This window comes from Bos grunniens, chromosome 6 (genome assembly GCF_055505025.1).
Source record: "Bos grunniens cultivar Pamir isolate PY7600 chromosome 6, Bosgru_T2T1.0, whole genome shotgun sequence".
Taxonomy (NCBI): Eukaryota; Metazoa; Chordata; class Mammalia; order Artiodactyla; family Bovidae; genus Bos; species Bos grunniens.
The window spans coordinates 96217141-96234080 of NC_141170.1; the positions used below are offsets into that span (position 1 = coordinate 96217141).

A 16940-nucleotide genomic window follows, 5' to 3' on the forward strand; every position below is an offset into this window, starting at 1 on the left:
CTAGAGGAGAAATGGTGCCCAAGCTCTTGTTACTTAAAATGTCATCATCTCCATGGGATTTCCTTTCTATTACTCTTGTCATCATTTTAAAGGTATAACAATAAAAATACAAATTACTTTAAATGGAGAAATCTGATTTTATAAAAGAAGAGCTTAAACAGGTGTCAGATCTAAGGATTTGTACTTAGGGAGTATACTGTTTTTAAATTAAAGAAACAGATCACTGCAGGCCATGGGCTTGGGTGTCCATGGCCAACCCTTGTGGCCTCGTCCCTGGGCAAGACTCTCTCCTGCCTAATCTCATGGCAGATTAGGAAGGACTCTTTCCATTCACCTCTTTTCTTCTCTTGATTTCCATCAGTCAGTCAGTCCCAGTCCCGTTTTCACTGATCTTGCACTCAGCATTTATGACATAAAATGCAGTATGAGTGCAGATGAAAACGTGTTCTTGGTTAATAGAAGAGGGTGCTTAATGGCTACACAGCACACTCCGAGATGTGCTCTTCCTTCCAACTTTAACAAGACGTATGCATTTTAAATGGTCTACTTCTTGAAGAGTATCTTTCACACCCGAAACAAGTACCACTCGTGTTTTATTTCCATCCCATCATTTGTTCATCACATATTTTTAGAAAGGCCTAATTTGATATCATACTTTTTCTACTTACTAGCTTGTCTTAGCATTTTCCCATGTTGTGATATGGTCAGATATGCTAACTTGGAAATGTGCTTCTTATATAGATCTGCAACTATGTGGGACCTGCAAAGGTTATTGTTCAGTTGGTCACAAATGGAAAAAACATCCACCTGCATGCACACAGCCTGGTGGGAAAACACTGTGAGGATGGCGTCTGCACTGTGACAGCCGGGCCCAAGGACATGGTGGTCGGGTAAGTGAGCATGCGTGTCGCTGCAGAAGGGAGGCGCAGATCGAACACGGCCCCTGCGGGCTGGGACTGGACAGGCCCTTTTCATCAGGGGTCTTTGCAAGACCCTCAGAGAGTCTTAGAATATGAAAATTTGAGAAAACTAGCTATAGCAGAAATCAATACTTTATGGATGATTTCATACCCTTGATGATTCATTTAATGAACTTTGACTATAGATTTGCATCGTGAACATTTTGTGCAGACAGTGGGTTTTATTTCAGTTGTGTGCTGCTTAAAAAGTATGCACAGAAATGATATGACACATAAGAACTTAATTTCCAAAATATACAAACAATTCATTCAACTCAACGTCCAAAAAAGCATACAACCTGATTGAAAAGATGGGCAGAAGACCTGATAGTTCTCCAAAGAAGACATGCAGATGGCCAACAAGTGTATGAAAAGATGCTTGATCTGGCTAATTACCAGGGGAATGCAAATCAGAACCACAGTGAAGTACTACTTATACCTACAGAGTGGCTATCATCAAAAAGAATACAAAAAACAAATGCTGGTGAGGATGTGGGAAAAAGGGTGAGAATGTAAGTTGGTACAGTCACTGTGGAAAACAGTATGGAAGTTTATCAAAAAACTAAAACTAGAACTGCCATATGACCTAGCAATTCCACTCCTGGGTTATATAAAAACAAAAACACTAATTCAAAAAGAAACATGTATCCCAGGGTTCATGGCAGCATTATTTATAATTGCCAAGATATGGAAACAACCTAATTGTCCATCAGCAGATGAGTGGACTATGAAGATGTGCTGTGTACACACGCATGCACACACAATGGAATGCTACCCAGCCATAAAAAAGGATGAACTTTTACCATTTGCATCAACATGGGTAGACCTGGAAGGTGTTACGCTAAGTGAAGTAAGTCAGACAAAGAAAGACAAATACTGTATGATATCACTCATATGTGGAATCTAAAAAATAAAATAAACTAGTAAGTACGACGGAGAAGGCGATGGCACCCCACTCCAGTACTCTTGCCTGGAAAATCCCATGGACAGAGGAGCCTGGTGGGCTGCAGTCCATGGAGTCTAAAAGTCGGACATGACTGAGGGACTTCACTTTCCCTTTTCATTTTCATGCATTGGAGAAGGAAATGGCAACCCACTCCAGTGTTCTTGCCTGGAGAATCCCAGGGACAGGGGAGCCTGGTGGGCTGCCATCTGTGGGGTCGCACAGAGTCGGACACGACTGAAGCGACTTAGCAGCAGCAGCAGCAGTAAGTACAACAACAACAAAAAAAACAGATTCACAGTTATAGAGAACAAACTAGTGGTTATCAGTGGGAGAGGGAAGACAAGAGGGAGGGACAGGGTAGGGGTAGGGTACAAACTACTAGGCATAAAATAAGCTACAAGGGCACATTGTAAAACATGGGGAACATAGCCAGTATTTTATAATAACTGTAAGGGAGGCTTCCCTTAAGGCTCAGATGGTAAAAAGTCCACCTGCAATGTGGGAGACCTGGGTTCAGTCCCTGGGTTGGGAAGATCCCTTGGAGGAGGGCATGGCAATCCACTCCAGTGTTCTTGCCTGGAGAATCCCACAGACAGAGGAGCCTGGTGGGCTGCAGTCCATGGAGTCACACAGAATCAGACATGACTGAGCAACTAACACGCAACACACACACACCCTAAAAAAAATTTTAATCACTATATTGTAGACCTATAACACATAATATTGCAACCATACTTCAATTTTTTGGAAAAGTGTGCACAACCAAGAATTACACATTTGTTTTGGCTTTCAGTAGACTTGAAATGTAAACATAAAGTGACATATTCACTTAAGGTTGGTCAGACAGATAAAACAAGCCTTTTTTTTCTTTTTTTAAAAAGTCTTCTGGTGGGATCTTTCCAGACCATATATTCAACCTGTGTCTCCTGCATAGGCATGCAGATTATTTACCACTGAGCCACTTAGGGAAGCCCTCAAACAAGCCATTTTTAATGAATGACGTATTATAGAAATAAATTCAATTTTAAAAGAAATGTTCAATTCAATTTGTATAATTTTCAGGAATATCTTTCAGGGCTTCCTAATACTGGTTTAAGTAGTTTATGATAAAATCCCATTTAATCTCGACTATTCACTCAAAAGAAAAGAATTGTTTAAATGAACTGTAATTAAGCTCATGGTAACATTTCAGGCTTTGAATTCCGATCAGGTTTCAAGTTGGTTGGTATTGGGGAGGTTGAGCTTTCATGTTCCTGGGTATTTCTTTGTTTGACTGTTAAAATTTTCAAGTGTGAAAAACCTAGAGAGAGAGCTTTCTTTTAAGTCACTAAAATCTGATTCTTTTGATGTCAGGGGAAAAAAAGACTCTAGATTGGAGGAAGAAGCCTAAATTGATTTGAAAAATTCAACTGTGCTTTAAATGAACTCATTTCAACATCCTCTTAAAAGACTGGTCTGTTTCCTGTCGTGTGTCACAGTTGGTTCATGGTCTGTTTTGGAATACCCTTACAGTTGCTGACTGACCTCTGGAGAGCTTTGAAATGCAGGGTAAATGTCAGAATTTCAGACAAATCGGTCACTTAGTATCTCTGCAAATTTTCTCCAATAGGCTACTGTCAGTCTGAAGTGTTTATTCTCTTCGGTCCTGTTTAATCTGTATGATAATCATATGCTTCAGAGGAAATTATAGATGAAGTTCCCTACTAATAATGTTTGTTATTATAAATATTCCAGTATGTTGTCTGTAATTTGGTGTTTCTATGGTTTGCCTTAGTAGTCTTTGAGGATTTTAGAAGGAACTAATACTTATTTAACTTGGGGTCTACGGCAGGAGTCAAAGTAAATTCCCTGTCTCCAAGGAAAGTGAGGAAATGCGTTACTTACTCTGTTTTAGTGCTGGCATAGCAGGTTCTGTAGTTGGAAGAATTCATTCAACAAACAGTTTGAGCATCTGAACTTATAAATATGGTCATAAAGATGTCTGGTCATAGCTCTGCAGGATTTTTTAAATACTGTGCAGTTTTACTAAAAATGTAATCAAGAATAAATTCCCATTGGCTGTCTGTTTTACATGTGGTATTATAAGTTTCCATGTTGCTCTCTCCATATAGTTCACCCTCTCCCTTCTCCCCGCCCCCTGTGTCCATAAGTCTGTTCTCCATGTCTGTTTCTCCATGGCTGCCCTGAAAATAAATCCATCAGTATCATCTTTCTAGATTCCGTATATATACATTAGTATACGGTATTTATCTTTCTCTTTCTGACTCAAACAGGGGCTCTGTAACCATCTGGAGGGGTGGGGTAGGGAGGGAGATGGGAGGGAGGTTCAAAAGGGAGGGGACATATGTATACCTATGGCTGATACTTGTTGATGTTTGACAGAAACAACAAAATTCTGTAAACCAGTTATCCTTCAATTGAAAAATAAGTAAATTTTAAAAAATGTAATCAAGAGGATGCCATGAGAGTTACGTTAGATTTGGGTGGTGGTGGTGTCGCTCAGTTGTGTCTGACCCTTTGCAACCCCGTGGAGTACAACATGCCAGGCCTCCCTGCCCATCATCAACTCCTGGAGTTTACTCAAACTCATGTCCACTGAGTCGGTGATGCTATCCAACCATCTCATCCTCTGTCATCCCCTTCTCCTGCCTTCAGTCTTTCCCAGCATCAAGGTCCTTTTAAGTGAGTCAGCTCTTCACATCAGGTGGCCAAAGTATTGGAGCTTCAGCTTCAACATCAGTCCTTCCAATGACTACTCAAAGTTGATTTCCTTTAGGATTGACTGATTTGATCTCCTTGCAGTCCAACAGACTCTCAAGAGTCTTTCTCCAACACCGTAATTCAAAACCATCAATTCTTTGGCTCTCAGCCTTCTTTATGGCCCGACTCTTACATCCATACATGGCTACTGGAAAAGCCATAGCTTTGACTATACAGACCTTTGTAGGCAAGGTAACGTCTCTGCTTTTCAATACACTGTCCAGGTTTGTCATAGCTTTTCTTCCAAGGAGCAAGCGTCTTTTGATTTCGTGGCTGCAGTTGCCATCTGCAGTGATTTTGGAGCCCAAGAAAATAAAGTCTGTCACTGTTTTCATTGTTTCCCCATTTCTTTGTCATGAAGTGATGGGACTGGATGCCATGATCTTAGTTTTTTGAATGTTGAGTTTTAAGCCAGCTTTTTCAGTCTCCTCTTTCACCTTCACCAAGAGGCTCTTTAATTTCTTCTTCACTTTCTGCCTTAAGGGTGGTGTCATCTGCATATCTGAGGTTATTGACATTTCTTCTGGCAATCTTGATTCCAGCTTGTGCTTCATCCAGCCCAGCATGATGTACTCCACATATAAGTTGACAATATAAGGTGACAATATACAGCCTTGACATACTCCTTTCCCAATTTTGAAAACTCCTTTCCCAGTTTTGAAACAGTCCGTTGTTCCATGTTCCATGTAGATTCAGTAGCCTTTCCTGTTCAGAGTGCTGTGAAACCTTGGTACTCCTTTCATAATCTGACTTTTAACAGAGCAACTTTTGCCTAGAGTGTTTCCCAAAACACAGTATTTCCTTCATGATTCATTTGTCTCGCTTATTTTTTGTTAAGTTTCTAATATGAGAACCTGTCACATTTTAGTAGAAAGAGTCTCGTGCTAGTGGTCTGGAAACCAGAGTTCTGTGTGCAGTTCTGTCACTTTCGGCTGCAGGACTAGGGGTAATATGCATGACCTCTTGGGGACATTAATTTCTTCTCTTATGCAGTCTGAGAGTTAGGCCACAGAATCTACCTCCAGGCCCTTAACATCCAAATTCTATACTGAACTAACATTAGGTAGTCTTATGAAATAACATGAGCTGACTTGCACATGTGTATTTAAAGGATGTCATCGATTATTCTTATTTAGTTCTAACTTGTAGTTAAGAAAAGCACATAGAGAAATTTAGGAAGACAGCCAGAGTTACTCCTCAGGCTTGTCAATACTAGAAATGGAACCCTGATAAGCTGTTTCCAGTGGAACAGTTTAGGTTGAGAGGATAGATTCATAAGCAGGGCATCAATCCAACATAATCAAAAAAGACATGGAGAATGACCCCGAGAAGATAAATAACCTTTATTATTTACCAAAACCAAATTATCAAAGCCAAAAGAATGACCTTTCCTTGGAGTGTTTCTCTTAACTCTCAGCCTGAGTTCTCAAGGTATTTTGTTACCTATATTAAAATATTCATGTTTTAGATAACTAAGTCATGATTTTAAGTTCGATAGGTTTAATGTGGAGGAGTGAGTCCTTGTAACTTTTTAAACTAATTTTAATTTTGACTTTTTGTCAATATTTTGTACTCCTTTAGTCTGCCCTTAGTGCTTATCCTCATAAAAATAATCTTAGTTTGGTGTTTTATTTTCAATCTTAAATATCAGCAGTTCGTTTCAACAACATTTTCGTTCTCTGAAATATGCATTCAATGGAAACTGTTACTTGACTTTGCTTTAAGCCACCTTCCTCACCAATAATCACCACACCCTCTGCTTGCTTCCTGGCAGCCCTGATTTAGAGAGATGTGAAGTTTTTTCTTTTTTTTTTTTTAACTAATATTTCCAGCATATACCAATGGCAAGCTCTCAAAGTAGATATATAGATATAAAATGCAGAAGAGAAATGAGGCGAAGGAAGGCAGACCACATTAAACTGCTGTTTTTGTAGATCCAAAACAGTTGACTTGACTGTTTCAACCTAATACACAGAAAAGGAGCTATTTGGAGAAAATGGACAAGATCTGGACTGAGATTGGTAATATCCAGTTTCCAGACTTGGGTGTGTATTGTCAGTTGAGTTGGGCTGCTTTTAAGTCTCTGGCCTGCTGTGACATCAATATTTTAGAGGAAGAAAGGCCAGATGGAGGAGCTACTTTAGAATCCCAGTGCAAGGACTTGGGAATTTGATCTTAGCCAGAGGGCAGAGGCAGTTCCCAGATGATTATAATGATGGAAACGTCTGGCATAGTGCAGATTTCAAACTTGCCTGCTAAATAAAGTCATCTTTGATCACTTTGTAAAAATACTGATGCCAAGCCCTGTGTCCAGAGATTCTGATCTCATTGCCTGGTCATTGTGTAGAGCTACTGCTGCTGCAGTGATTCACAAACTTTAGGGGCCATCAGAATCACCTGGAGGGTTTGCTGAAACATAGATGGCTGAGCCTCACCCCCCAGAGTTTCTGATTCAGTAAGCTTGGGATAAAGCCTAAGAATAAGCATTTTAATAAATTCTCAGGTAATGCTGCTGGCCTAGAGAGTACACTTTGAAAGCCATTTATGTATGGCATTTTGACTAAGAGGCAGGATTGTAGTTCCAGTCCAGTTAGCAGTGATAACCTTTCTTCGTTAAATTTTTGAAATTAAATATTGTAACGTTCACTTTTTAAAGTGTACAGTTCTAATTTTGATAAATACTAGTATAATCACAGTCAAGGTAGAGAATAGTTTCATCACCTCCTGAAAATCCCTCTGTGACCTTTTAGAGTCCAATTCTCCTCCAACTCTAGGCCCTGGCAACCTCTGGTCTGTTTTCTACCCCTATAATTTTGCCTTTTTCATGATGACACACAAATGCGATAATACAGTGTGTAGCCTTTTTGAATCTGGCTTATTTCACGTAGCATAATGTATTTCAGATTCCTCTAGGTTGCTGTGTACATCGGTAGTTTATTCTTTTTAATTATTAGGTAGTGTTACATTGTTGCGCTGTGTTGGTATATCAGTTTGTTTATCTACCTGTTGAAGAATATTTGGTTTGTGTCTAGTTTTTCAGAATAAAGCCACTTTTTTGTGTGAACAGAAGTTGTAATTTTTCTTGGCTTGGGTAAATACTGAGGAATGGAATTGTAGGGACCTGTGCTAAGAGTTCATTTATCTTGATAAGAAACCGCTAAATTGCTTTCCAAAGTGACTGTGCCCTTTTGTGTTCTCGTTTGTTAACATCTATGATCCTCTCAGTTTTTTCTGTTTCATGAGCTAATAATAATAATGTCTGCTCTCATTTTTGTTTTGCATTTTATTATAGAAATTTCCAAACATGTACAAAAGTAGAAAGACTAGCATGATGAGCCTTCACTGTACCCATCACTCACCTTCAACAATTAATTATTACGTGGCCAGTCTTGATTTAAATACATTCTTACCTAGGTAACTTGGTTACTGATATCTGGTTGAGTTCCACTGTGGTAAGGAAGTATTTGGTATGAGTCGACTCCTTTTAAATGTGCTGAAGCTTGTTTTCTGGATGGAATATGGTGTCTTGGTATATGTTCCTTGTGCACTTACAAAGAGTGTTTAGCATGATCAGATTGAATGCATGTTCTGTAAATATCGATGAGGTTGTTTGTTCAAGGCTTTCGTCTCTTTACTAATTTTCTCTCTACTGCTCTATCAATTATTAAGAGTATTGAAATCTCTGACTATAGTCATAGATGCATCTATTTCTCTTTTCAGTTCTATAAGATTGTGGTTCTTATGTTGTGAAGCTCTTTTATTCGATGCATTAACATTTAGGATTCTTATGTCCTCTTAAGAATCAATCCCTTTATCATTATGAAAGTACCTTTTTTATTCCTGGTAATACTCTTTGCTCTGAAATCTACCTCGACTGAGACTAACATAGTTACTTCAGCTTTCTTTTGAATAATGTTAGCTTGAAACATTTTTTCCATCTGCTTAGTGTTTTATATTAAAAATAAATTTGCACCACATATAGTTGGGTCTTTCTATTCAGTCTGACACTCTCTGTCTTTTAGTGGGTGTTAAGTGATTTTTGTTTAATATGATTACTGATATGGCTGTGTTTAAATCTACCATCTTGCTGTTTGTTTTCTGCTTATCACATCTTTTCTTTGTACCTCTTTTCCTCTTTTCCTGCCTCTTAGATTATTTGATTATTTGTTATTTCATTTATCTCCTTTTAGGTTTATACCTCTTTGTATTTTTTAGCAATCTTTTTATGTTTATACTATACATCTTTAACTTGTCCTAGTCTACCTTCAAATAGCACTATACCTGTTTACTTATAGCATGTTAACAGTATACTTTCATTTTCCCTCTTTTGGCCTTCTTGTTATTATGTCATATATTTTATATCTGCATATGTTATTAACATAAATCCCACCATATATTGTTTTTTTATTTTTGCTTTAAATTATCAATTACCTTTTAAGGAAACTTTTAAATAAGGAAAAAATATTTTATACTTAGCCATGTATTGACGTTTTTTCAATTTTTTTTTTTTTAACTACTGGTGTGCTGCTAAATTCTTTCAATTTGTACATGTTACAGTCTTTATTTTGTCTTTGTTTTTCAAAGATATTTTTGAGGAGTGTAGAATTATAGGGTTTTCTTGCATGTCCTTAAAATACACTGCTCCACTGTCTTCTGGCTTTCCTTGTTTCCAAAAAGTCTCCTGTCATTCTTATATCTTTATTCCTCCGTATGTCATGTGTCAGGTTTTTTCTCTATCAGCTTTTTACTTTTCCTCTTCATTGCTAGTTTTCAGCAACTTGATTATGTTAAGCTTTAGTGTCATATTCTTCATGTTTCTTGTTCTTTGTGATTTATTGAGATTCTTGAATCTCTGGGTTTCCATTTTTACATTCAGTAAAATTCATTTAAAACTTTTCAGCCATTATTTTTCCAATACTTTTTCCATACACTCCTGTTTTTTCCCTCCTCTTCTAGAACATCAATCTCATGTATTTGGCCATTTAAAATTGTGCCACAGCTCATGAATGATCTGTTCTTTTTCTTTTCACTTTTTTTCTGTTTCATTTCAGATAGTTCTATTACTGTGTCCTCAAGTTCACTAAACATTTTGTCTATAGTGTCTGATTTGTTCTTAATTTCATCTAGTGTATTTTTCTTCCCAAACATTGTAATTTTCATCTCTACAGGCTTTTGGGGGAATCTTGCAAATATTTTTGAGCATTGGGATACAGTTAAATTTGAGACTAGTTTGGCCCTTTCTAGACTGACTTTTAAGCGTTTTTAGGGAGACCAGAGCAGACTTTAGGGTTAACTTGAAACCATTACTAAGGCAATGTCTTTCTAACTGTCCACTCTAATCCTTCATGTTTCACAAGGTTTCTTGAACCATTCTAGCCCTGTGTGTGCTCCAGGAGCAGTTGCATCGGTGCTTCCCATGGTTCCTTTCCCGGCCTTGGGTCATTTCCCCGCACTCATGCTCTAAGTGTCTCTCTCTGTGTGGGATTCTTTCCTCACTGGTGTCTGCCCATGAATTCTAGCCTTGTTGGTCTCCTTTGTCTCCTCAACTCAGGGAGATCAGCAGGCTCTGTTTAAGCTGCCCCTCCCTATGCTGCAGCCTGGAAGCTCTCTTGAGATATTAGTGCAGCATAATTTTAAGACTCACCTTATCTGTCTTCCTTTCCTCTAGGTTCGCTGTCCTAAGCCGTCTATTGTCCAGGGTATGAAAACTATTTTTTGTTGTTTAGAGTGAGAAGCTTTAATGGTCTTCGTTGCTCTACTATTACCTAAAGCAGAAGACTGACTTCTGTATTATTTCATTTGTTACCAGAGTAAATCTATTATTCATGTAATAATCCTGGAGAAGGAAATGGCAACCCACTCCAGTATTTTTGCCTAGAAGATTCCATGGACAGAGGAGCCTGGCTGGCTACAGTCCATGGGGTCGCAAATAGTCAGACACGACTGAGCGACTAACACTTCATGTAATAACAATGATGTCTTTTCCACGGGGATCAAATTAGATAATTACATGAAAAGCCCTTTATAGACGGCGAAGTGTAAAGTGCTGCACCGTGTTTGTCATTGCCATTGCCTTGGCGTTGGCCTTGTTTTGCTGTCGTTACAGACGTCCTGTATAGTAGTAAGGACTAACGGGCCAGAACATGGAGGTGCTCTTTCTGAGAATCTGTTTCTCCTCACTTAGCAGTTTGTCATAGTGCATATTTTTCTGTGCTGGATTAATTCCTGCATTTACTCATCCAACAGACATTTATTAAACACCTGGTGTCAAGCACCGTTCTTGGCACCAGATACCTCTGCTCTCCAGGAGGTTATATTTTGTATATTCTTCTCTCTGTATGTCTCAGCTGTCCTACATTTTTTCATCACTGTGTGGACCCCTGTCTCATTTCATCTCTGAGACTCTGTCTGAGTGCTCATCTCATTCTGCCTTTACCTCATGTATTTTCTTTGTGTAGTTTATCTGGCCTTCCAACATTGTCTTATTCTTTATTTCATTTGATCCAGTTGTCATAATATTTCTGTCTTTCTTTTACTAATATTTTCTTTCCTTCCAAGTAAAAGCCAGAGAAAAAGAAGAGTCCTTACAGAAGCTTACGAGGCTTTAAAAGATCTGTGCCCCGCTTATTTCTTTGAACTTCTCACATACAGCTCCATGTGCTGATGACTGCTGCTTGTCTCACTCTAGCCACAGGGGCCTCCTTGCCATTGTTGTCTTGTGGACACCAGCCATGGTCCTACTTCAGGGTCTCTGCACTTACTGTTCCTTCCATCTTAGACATGCTTTTTCTACATATCCATGTCCCAACCCTCATTTCCTTGAAGTCTTGGCTCAGTTGACATCTTTTCAGTGAGGCCCTTTCTGGCCTCTCCCTATTTAAAAAAAATTTTTTTTAATTTTCCGAAATATTTATTTTAGTTTTAGAAATATTGATTTTGCTGTGTCCAGTCTTAGTTGCAGCATGTGAACTCTTAGTTAGGCATGTGGGACCTAGTTCTCTGACTAGGGATAGAACCTGAGCCCCTGCACTGGGAACTCAGAGAGTCCTAGCCACCAGACCACCAGGGATGTCCTGTCTCTAAAATTTTAAGTGTTATGCCTTCTACTTCTTCCCTTCCTGTTTCCCATTCCTTCTTCATTTTTCTTGGTAACACTTTTTACCTTTTAAATTATAAAACTTACCTATTTGTTTTCTCTCTGTTGTTGCCCTGTTTTCTCTGTGTTGTTATAGCAGCATATGAACTCTATGAAGTTAGAGATTCCTTTACTGTTGACAGAAGCACCCAGGACACTGCCTGGCACTAGGGAGCAAAATAAATATTTGTTGAATTTGAATGAGTCTCCTTGGTACAGTTTTGTTTTGTTTTGTTTTTTTGCTTATTTGTTATATTAGATTTATTGAACACACTTCTTTGTTTCATGTACTTTATTTTAAAAAGTGAATTAATTGCTGGAGCAATTCATATATTGTCTTAGAAATCCCTTGAATTGCTTTAATGAGCATATTTTGTTCTATAGATATGTAACCTTTGCCATATGAAAATCTATCCTGATTACAGGTGAACCTCAAGACTGAGTGCATGTGGAGGGTAGACATTCTAGTGATCATAAATAATTCCAACCTTAGAGATAGCCCAGGAGGAGATGGGGTTCTAGGTAGACTTTAAATCCCATCAAGGCCCAAGGATGATCCACAAGGAAAAAATAATCTTCCAAATATAGTTTTACATATTTTTAAAGTTTGTAAAGTTAGTATATCTGGAATTAAAATTGCCTTTTATACAACTCTTCTAGAAAATACTTTAAAATGAGTCTATATGAAACTTTCCTATTAAGGTATGTATACCCCACTCCCTGAATCATAATTTGCAAGTCTAATAAGCTTTGAAAACCAGAAGGTTTTTCTAAGTTTACCACAGCCTGATTTGGTGGCAAAACCCAGCCTGCTCTGGCATGCAGCTGGTGATAGTGTGACTGAGGGTCTGTGCCTGTTTTCTCAATCCACTTTGTTAAAGTAAAACAGGACTCTAGTTTCTGTCCACCTAACTTTTGGTTGTTGTTGCCGTTTCCTCCAGCTTTGCAAACCTGGGTATTCTTCATGTGACAAAGAAAAAAGTATTCGAAACACTGGAAGCACGAATGACAGATGCCTGTATACGGGGCTATAATCCCGGACTTTTGGTGCATCCTGATCTTGCCTATTTGCAGGCAGAAGGCGGAGGAGACCGGCAGCTCACAGGTGAGTGTCCCTCCCAGCCTTGGTCCTGTGAGAGCTCTGGTTCTCCTTCCCCTGTGTGCAGACCTGGAGCTCATCTCACCCTCAGTCTGTGCCCCAGGCTGCTCCCACCCTGTCACTGCTCAGAAACCTCTGATGGCATCTTGCTACTTCTAGAATAACCTTGTACTGCCATAGCCGAGCATACCAAGCCTGACTCCAGCCCCCTTTCCAGCTTTATCTCAGGTTCTGCCTGGTACCCACCTCTTCCCATCGTCCCCTCAAACACTGATGCGCTCCCACCTCTACCTAAAATACCACCTTTCCCTCTTCAGCCTGTCAAAACCAGTTCAGAATTTGGATTCACAGAACACCTCCTTTGTTATAACTCCTCCAGCTCACCTTATCATAAGGAATCTTTCTTTCTTTGCGCTCTCAGGCACATTATAAGCTATCCTCTTTATCATAAAACAATGCTATGATTTTATATTTTCCTGCCTTACTTGTGTCTTTTCTTTTAACCCCAGTCTTTGTCCCACGACATGTGCCATTTTTGCTTTTCTGTGTTGTCCTTTCATCGAGCCATCCTGCCACCAGTTCATACTCGGGTGCTCCAAAAGCAGGCATCCTCTTCCCATCAATGCGTTCTGTCTTCTGATACTCATCCTCGAAACCTTCACACCGTCTTTGAGGCTCCGTCCTCACCCCTGCTGCCTCTCCATCCTGTGTGTGCTCCAGCTCCTCTGTGCTCTGTGGGGTTCCATTCCTCATGCCAATTTTTTGTTGCTGTCTGTGTTCCTCGCTACTTCTAATCTGGTTCATGTCCTCTGACCAGACGGATCTTACTACAGCCTGCACGTCAGTCACCACTATTCAGGGTCTCCGTGTTGCCTACAAAATCCAAATTCCGGACCCTGGCATTTTAGGCATCTCGAGAGCTGGCCCCAGTCTGCATTTCCAACTGTCTCCCACAACACCCCTTCTTGTCAAACTGAACCGCTCCATACAAGCACCATGATTACTCTCTTCCTCTCCTTGGCACATTCTTTCTCTTCCTGGGATGTCTTTATTCATTCTCTTCCTGAGTTCAAGTTCTACCATCCTTTCCAGATTCAGGGCAATGTCTCTTCTGCTCGAAAGCCTCTGGATTCTCCCCTCTTTTGAGGTTTTGTATCACTTCAACTGTAGCTCTTTTGTAGTACTCTTCACTTGAATTATCACCTTTTATGATATTATAAGTTAAGTACAGTCACGTCCATCAACAAGAAAGCTCCATCAGAGGGAAAGGAGACAAATGCAGTTGAGTTATTCAGCTCCTTAACTGCACGTTTTGAGTCCTACTTGCTACTGTGCTGGGTGCTATGGGATGAATACAGCTTTGGGGATATTTAATTTCCTTTTTAAATTTTTTATTTATTTTTTAATTGGTGGAAAATTGCTTTACAGTTTTGTGTTGGTTTCTGCCGTACACCAGTGCAATCAGTCATGATTATATACATAATCCCCTCCCTCCTGAGCCTGTCTCCCCTCCCTCTACCCTCACCCCTCTAGATTGTCACAGAGCACCAGACTGGGCTCCCTGTGTTATTTAGCAACTTCCCACTATCTGTTTTACACATGATAGTGTATATATATTTATCAGTGCTTTTTAAATTTTTTATTTATTTTTTAATTGGTGGAAAATTGCTTTACAGTTTTGTGTTGGTTTCTGCCGTACACCAGTACAATCAATCATGATTATATACATAATCCCCTCCCTCCTGAGCCTGTCTCCCCTCCCTCTACCCTCACCCCTGTAGATTGTCACAGAGCACCAGATGGGCTCCCTGTGTTATTTAGCAACTTCCCACTATCTGTTTTACACATGATAGTGTATATATATTTATCAGTGCTGAAATATCTAATTTCACGTTCCTCAACACAACTGAGGCATAATCAGCTTACTCCTTTCCATTTCCATCACACCCTTTGTGTCTTGGGAGAGGTCAGGGGATAACAGGAAAGGAACGAGGCCATTTGTCACATACAGGACAGTTTTCACTGTGATCCAGAGACAATGCAGGCCTTCTTCTGATGCCTTTATGTTTGGATGACATAGATAATTCTTAAAATTTTATTAGCAATATGAAGAATTTCAAAAGAGAAAAATGACTTTTACTTTAAGTTGACATTCTTAATTGGGGCATTATAAAAGCACTCAATCTAAAATGTTCATACTTACACCTTTCCCTGGACATGAACACTCTGTGTTGTCTGGTCCTAGATCGGGAAAAAGAAATCATCCGCCAGGCAGCTCTTCAGCAGACGAAGGAGATGGACCTCAGCGTGGTACGGCTCATGTTTACAGCTTTCCTTCCAGATAGCACCGGCAGCTTCACGAGGCGTCTGGAACCTGTGGTGTCGGACGCCATCTATGACAGCAGTGAGTACGCGACTCCTGACCTGAGGCAGCTTGCTGCAAAGTCAGGAACAGACTTCCATCCCCACCCTGGCAGTTACTGACTAGGTCTGGTTCCTGGGGCAAGTAACTTAATCCCTTGGAGCCTCACGTTTATCATCTGCAAAATAAGAATACTGAAGTCTAGCTTAAAAAGTTGATGTCAAGATTAAAAGTGAAATATGGTGAGGCGCTCAGTAAATCTCCTTCCTCATGTTTGTTATAGTCTTTTACATGCAATGCCAAATTTCTTATTATTTATGAATTCTTTGCTATGAGGATATATTGCTGGTGCTCTTAGATGGGAAAAATAGCTGGGGCTCTGAAGAGAAGTTAATAAAAGATAACTCTTATACTTACCCATTTTCATTCTTGCATGTTACAGCTTTATCCATTTGGGAACTTCAGGTTAGCTAAATGAGCAGTACAGATATTTTGATGTTTTGTGGCTTCAAAATTCTATTTCCATCTGTAGTTCCTGGAGTTTTTGAAGAGTTTTACAGTGGTCTTTGGCATTTACCATGCAGATTTCTTATTTGGTATGCATGGGATTTATTAAACAGATATTTCAAACTGTCTGTAAGGGCAGTATTTAGGCTCATTAAAAGGTCATAGAGTTTAGTCTAAGTAGAAAACTCCATGCCCCAAGTACAGCAACTAACTGATTTCTCTAATTTAAACAGGTTTAAAGGGAAGTGAAAGCTTTATAAAATGTTGTAGGCTCCTATACCAAAGATCACTTTAAAATGCAGCTGTTAGAGCGAAAAAAAAAAAAAGGAAGCTTTTATACTATTACCACACAAAACTTTTATGTCTTAACCACACAGAATTCTAATTTAGTTTGGGAAAAGGAAATATAATATCTTCATTTTTATTTTCTATAGAATGAAAATTAGTAGTTTTAGAATACTGTGCTTTCCCTAAATGTCTAGGACTCTTGTAAATGGTGTATCAGTACCATGGATGTAAGTTTGGGGTTAAAGTCTTGACCTAATTGAAATTCCACACATCCTTTAGCTTGCAACTTCCTGAAACATCAGAAAAGTTCTTTCTCTTTCTCTATTAATGTCTCTTACTGTGTTCGTGGGAGAAATGAATACTGCTCCTTTCTGCCTTATCTATTTGGGGGATAATGAATGAGCCATGCCCAAGCAGTGCTCTGAGGATTTCAGAAGGCACTTTTTATCCATATTTTTGTTATAGCAGTATGAGTGAAAGCATCTATTTGAACTTTCTTTTGGTTAAGTATGCTTTGGTTAAGGTCCCTCACAGGAGGTTAGCATGTGAAGCTGAGGATAAATCATGATGTTTGTTGTTTTTCTCCTGTGAACAGAAGCCCCCAATGCATCTAACTTGAAAATAGTAAGAATGGACAGGACAGCTGGATGTGTAACTGGAGGGGAAGAGATTTATCTTCTCTGTGACAAGGTTCAGAAAGGTAAATACATGCTCTGATCTCAAGATGTGAAGTGTAATTCTGAGTGTGTTTGTGAGTCACTTTTTGGCAGTGAGCCAAGTAACATCTGTCCTCTGGCATAGAACCTATCCTTTTAAAAATTTATACATTTCATCTCTTCCAAAATTAAGTTGTCCATGTTATTTTTTAACCCAACTAATTCATT

The 16940-nt window shown here is 39.2% G+C and overlaps 1 protein-coding gene across 4 annotated transcripts in view; it reads left to right on the top strand.

Annotated features, from left to right (window-relative positions):
* Positions 1-16940, top strand: part of NFKB1 (nuclear factor kappa B subunit 1) — a 122785-nt gene that overhangs the window by 70648 nt on the left and 35197 nt on the right. For all 4 annotated transcript variants that reach the window (XM_086406769.1, XM_086406770.1, XM_086406767.1 and 1 more), the window contains 4 exons: positions 742-890; positions 12742-12905; positions 15145-15303; positions 16652-16756. In XM_086406769.1, the coding sequence (XP_086262895.1) occupies positions 880-890; positions 12742-12905; positions 15145-15303; positions 16652-16756 (439 nt within the window). In that variant the 5' untranslated portion in view covers positions 742-879. The remainder of the gene's footprint in view (positions 1-741; positions 891-12741; positions 12906-15144; positions 15304-16651; positions 16757-16940) is intronic.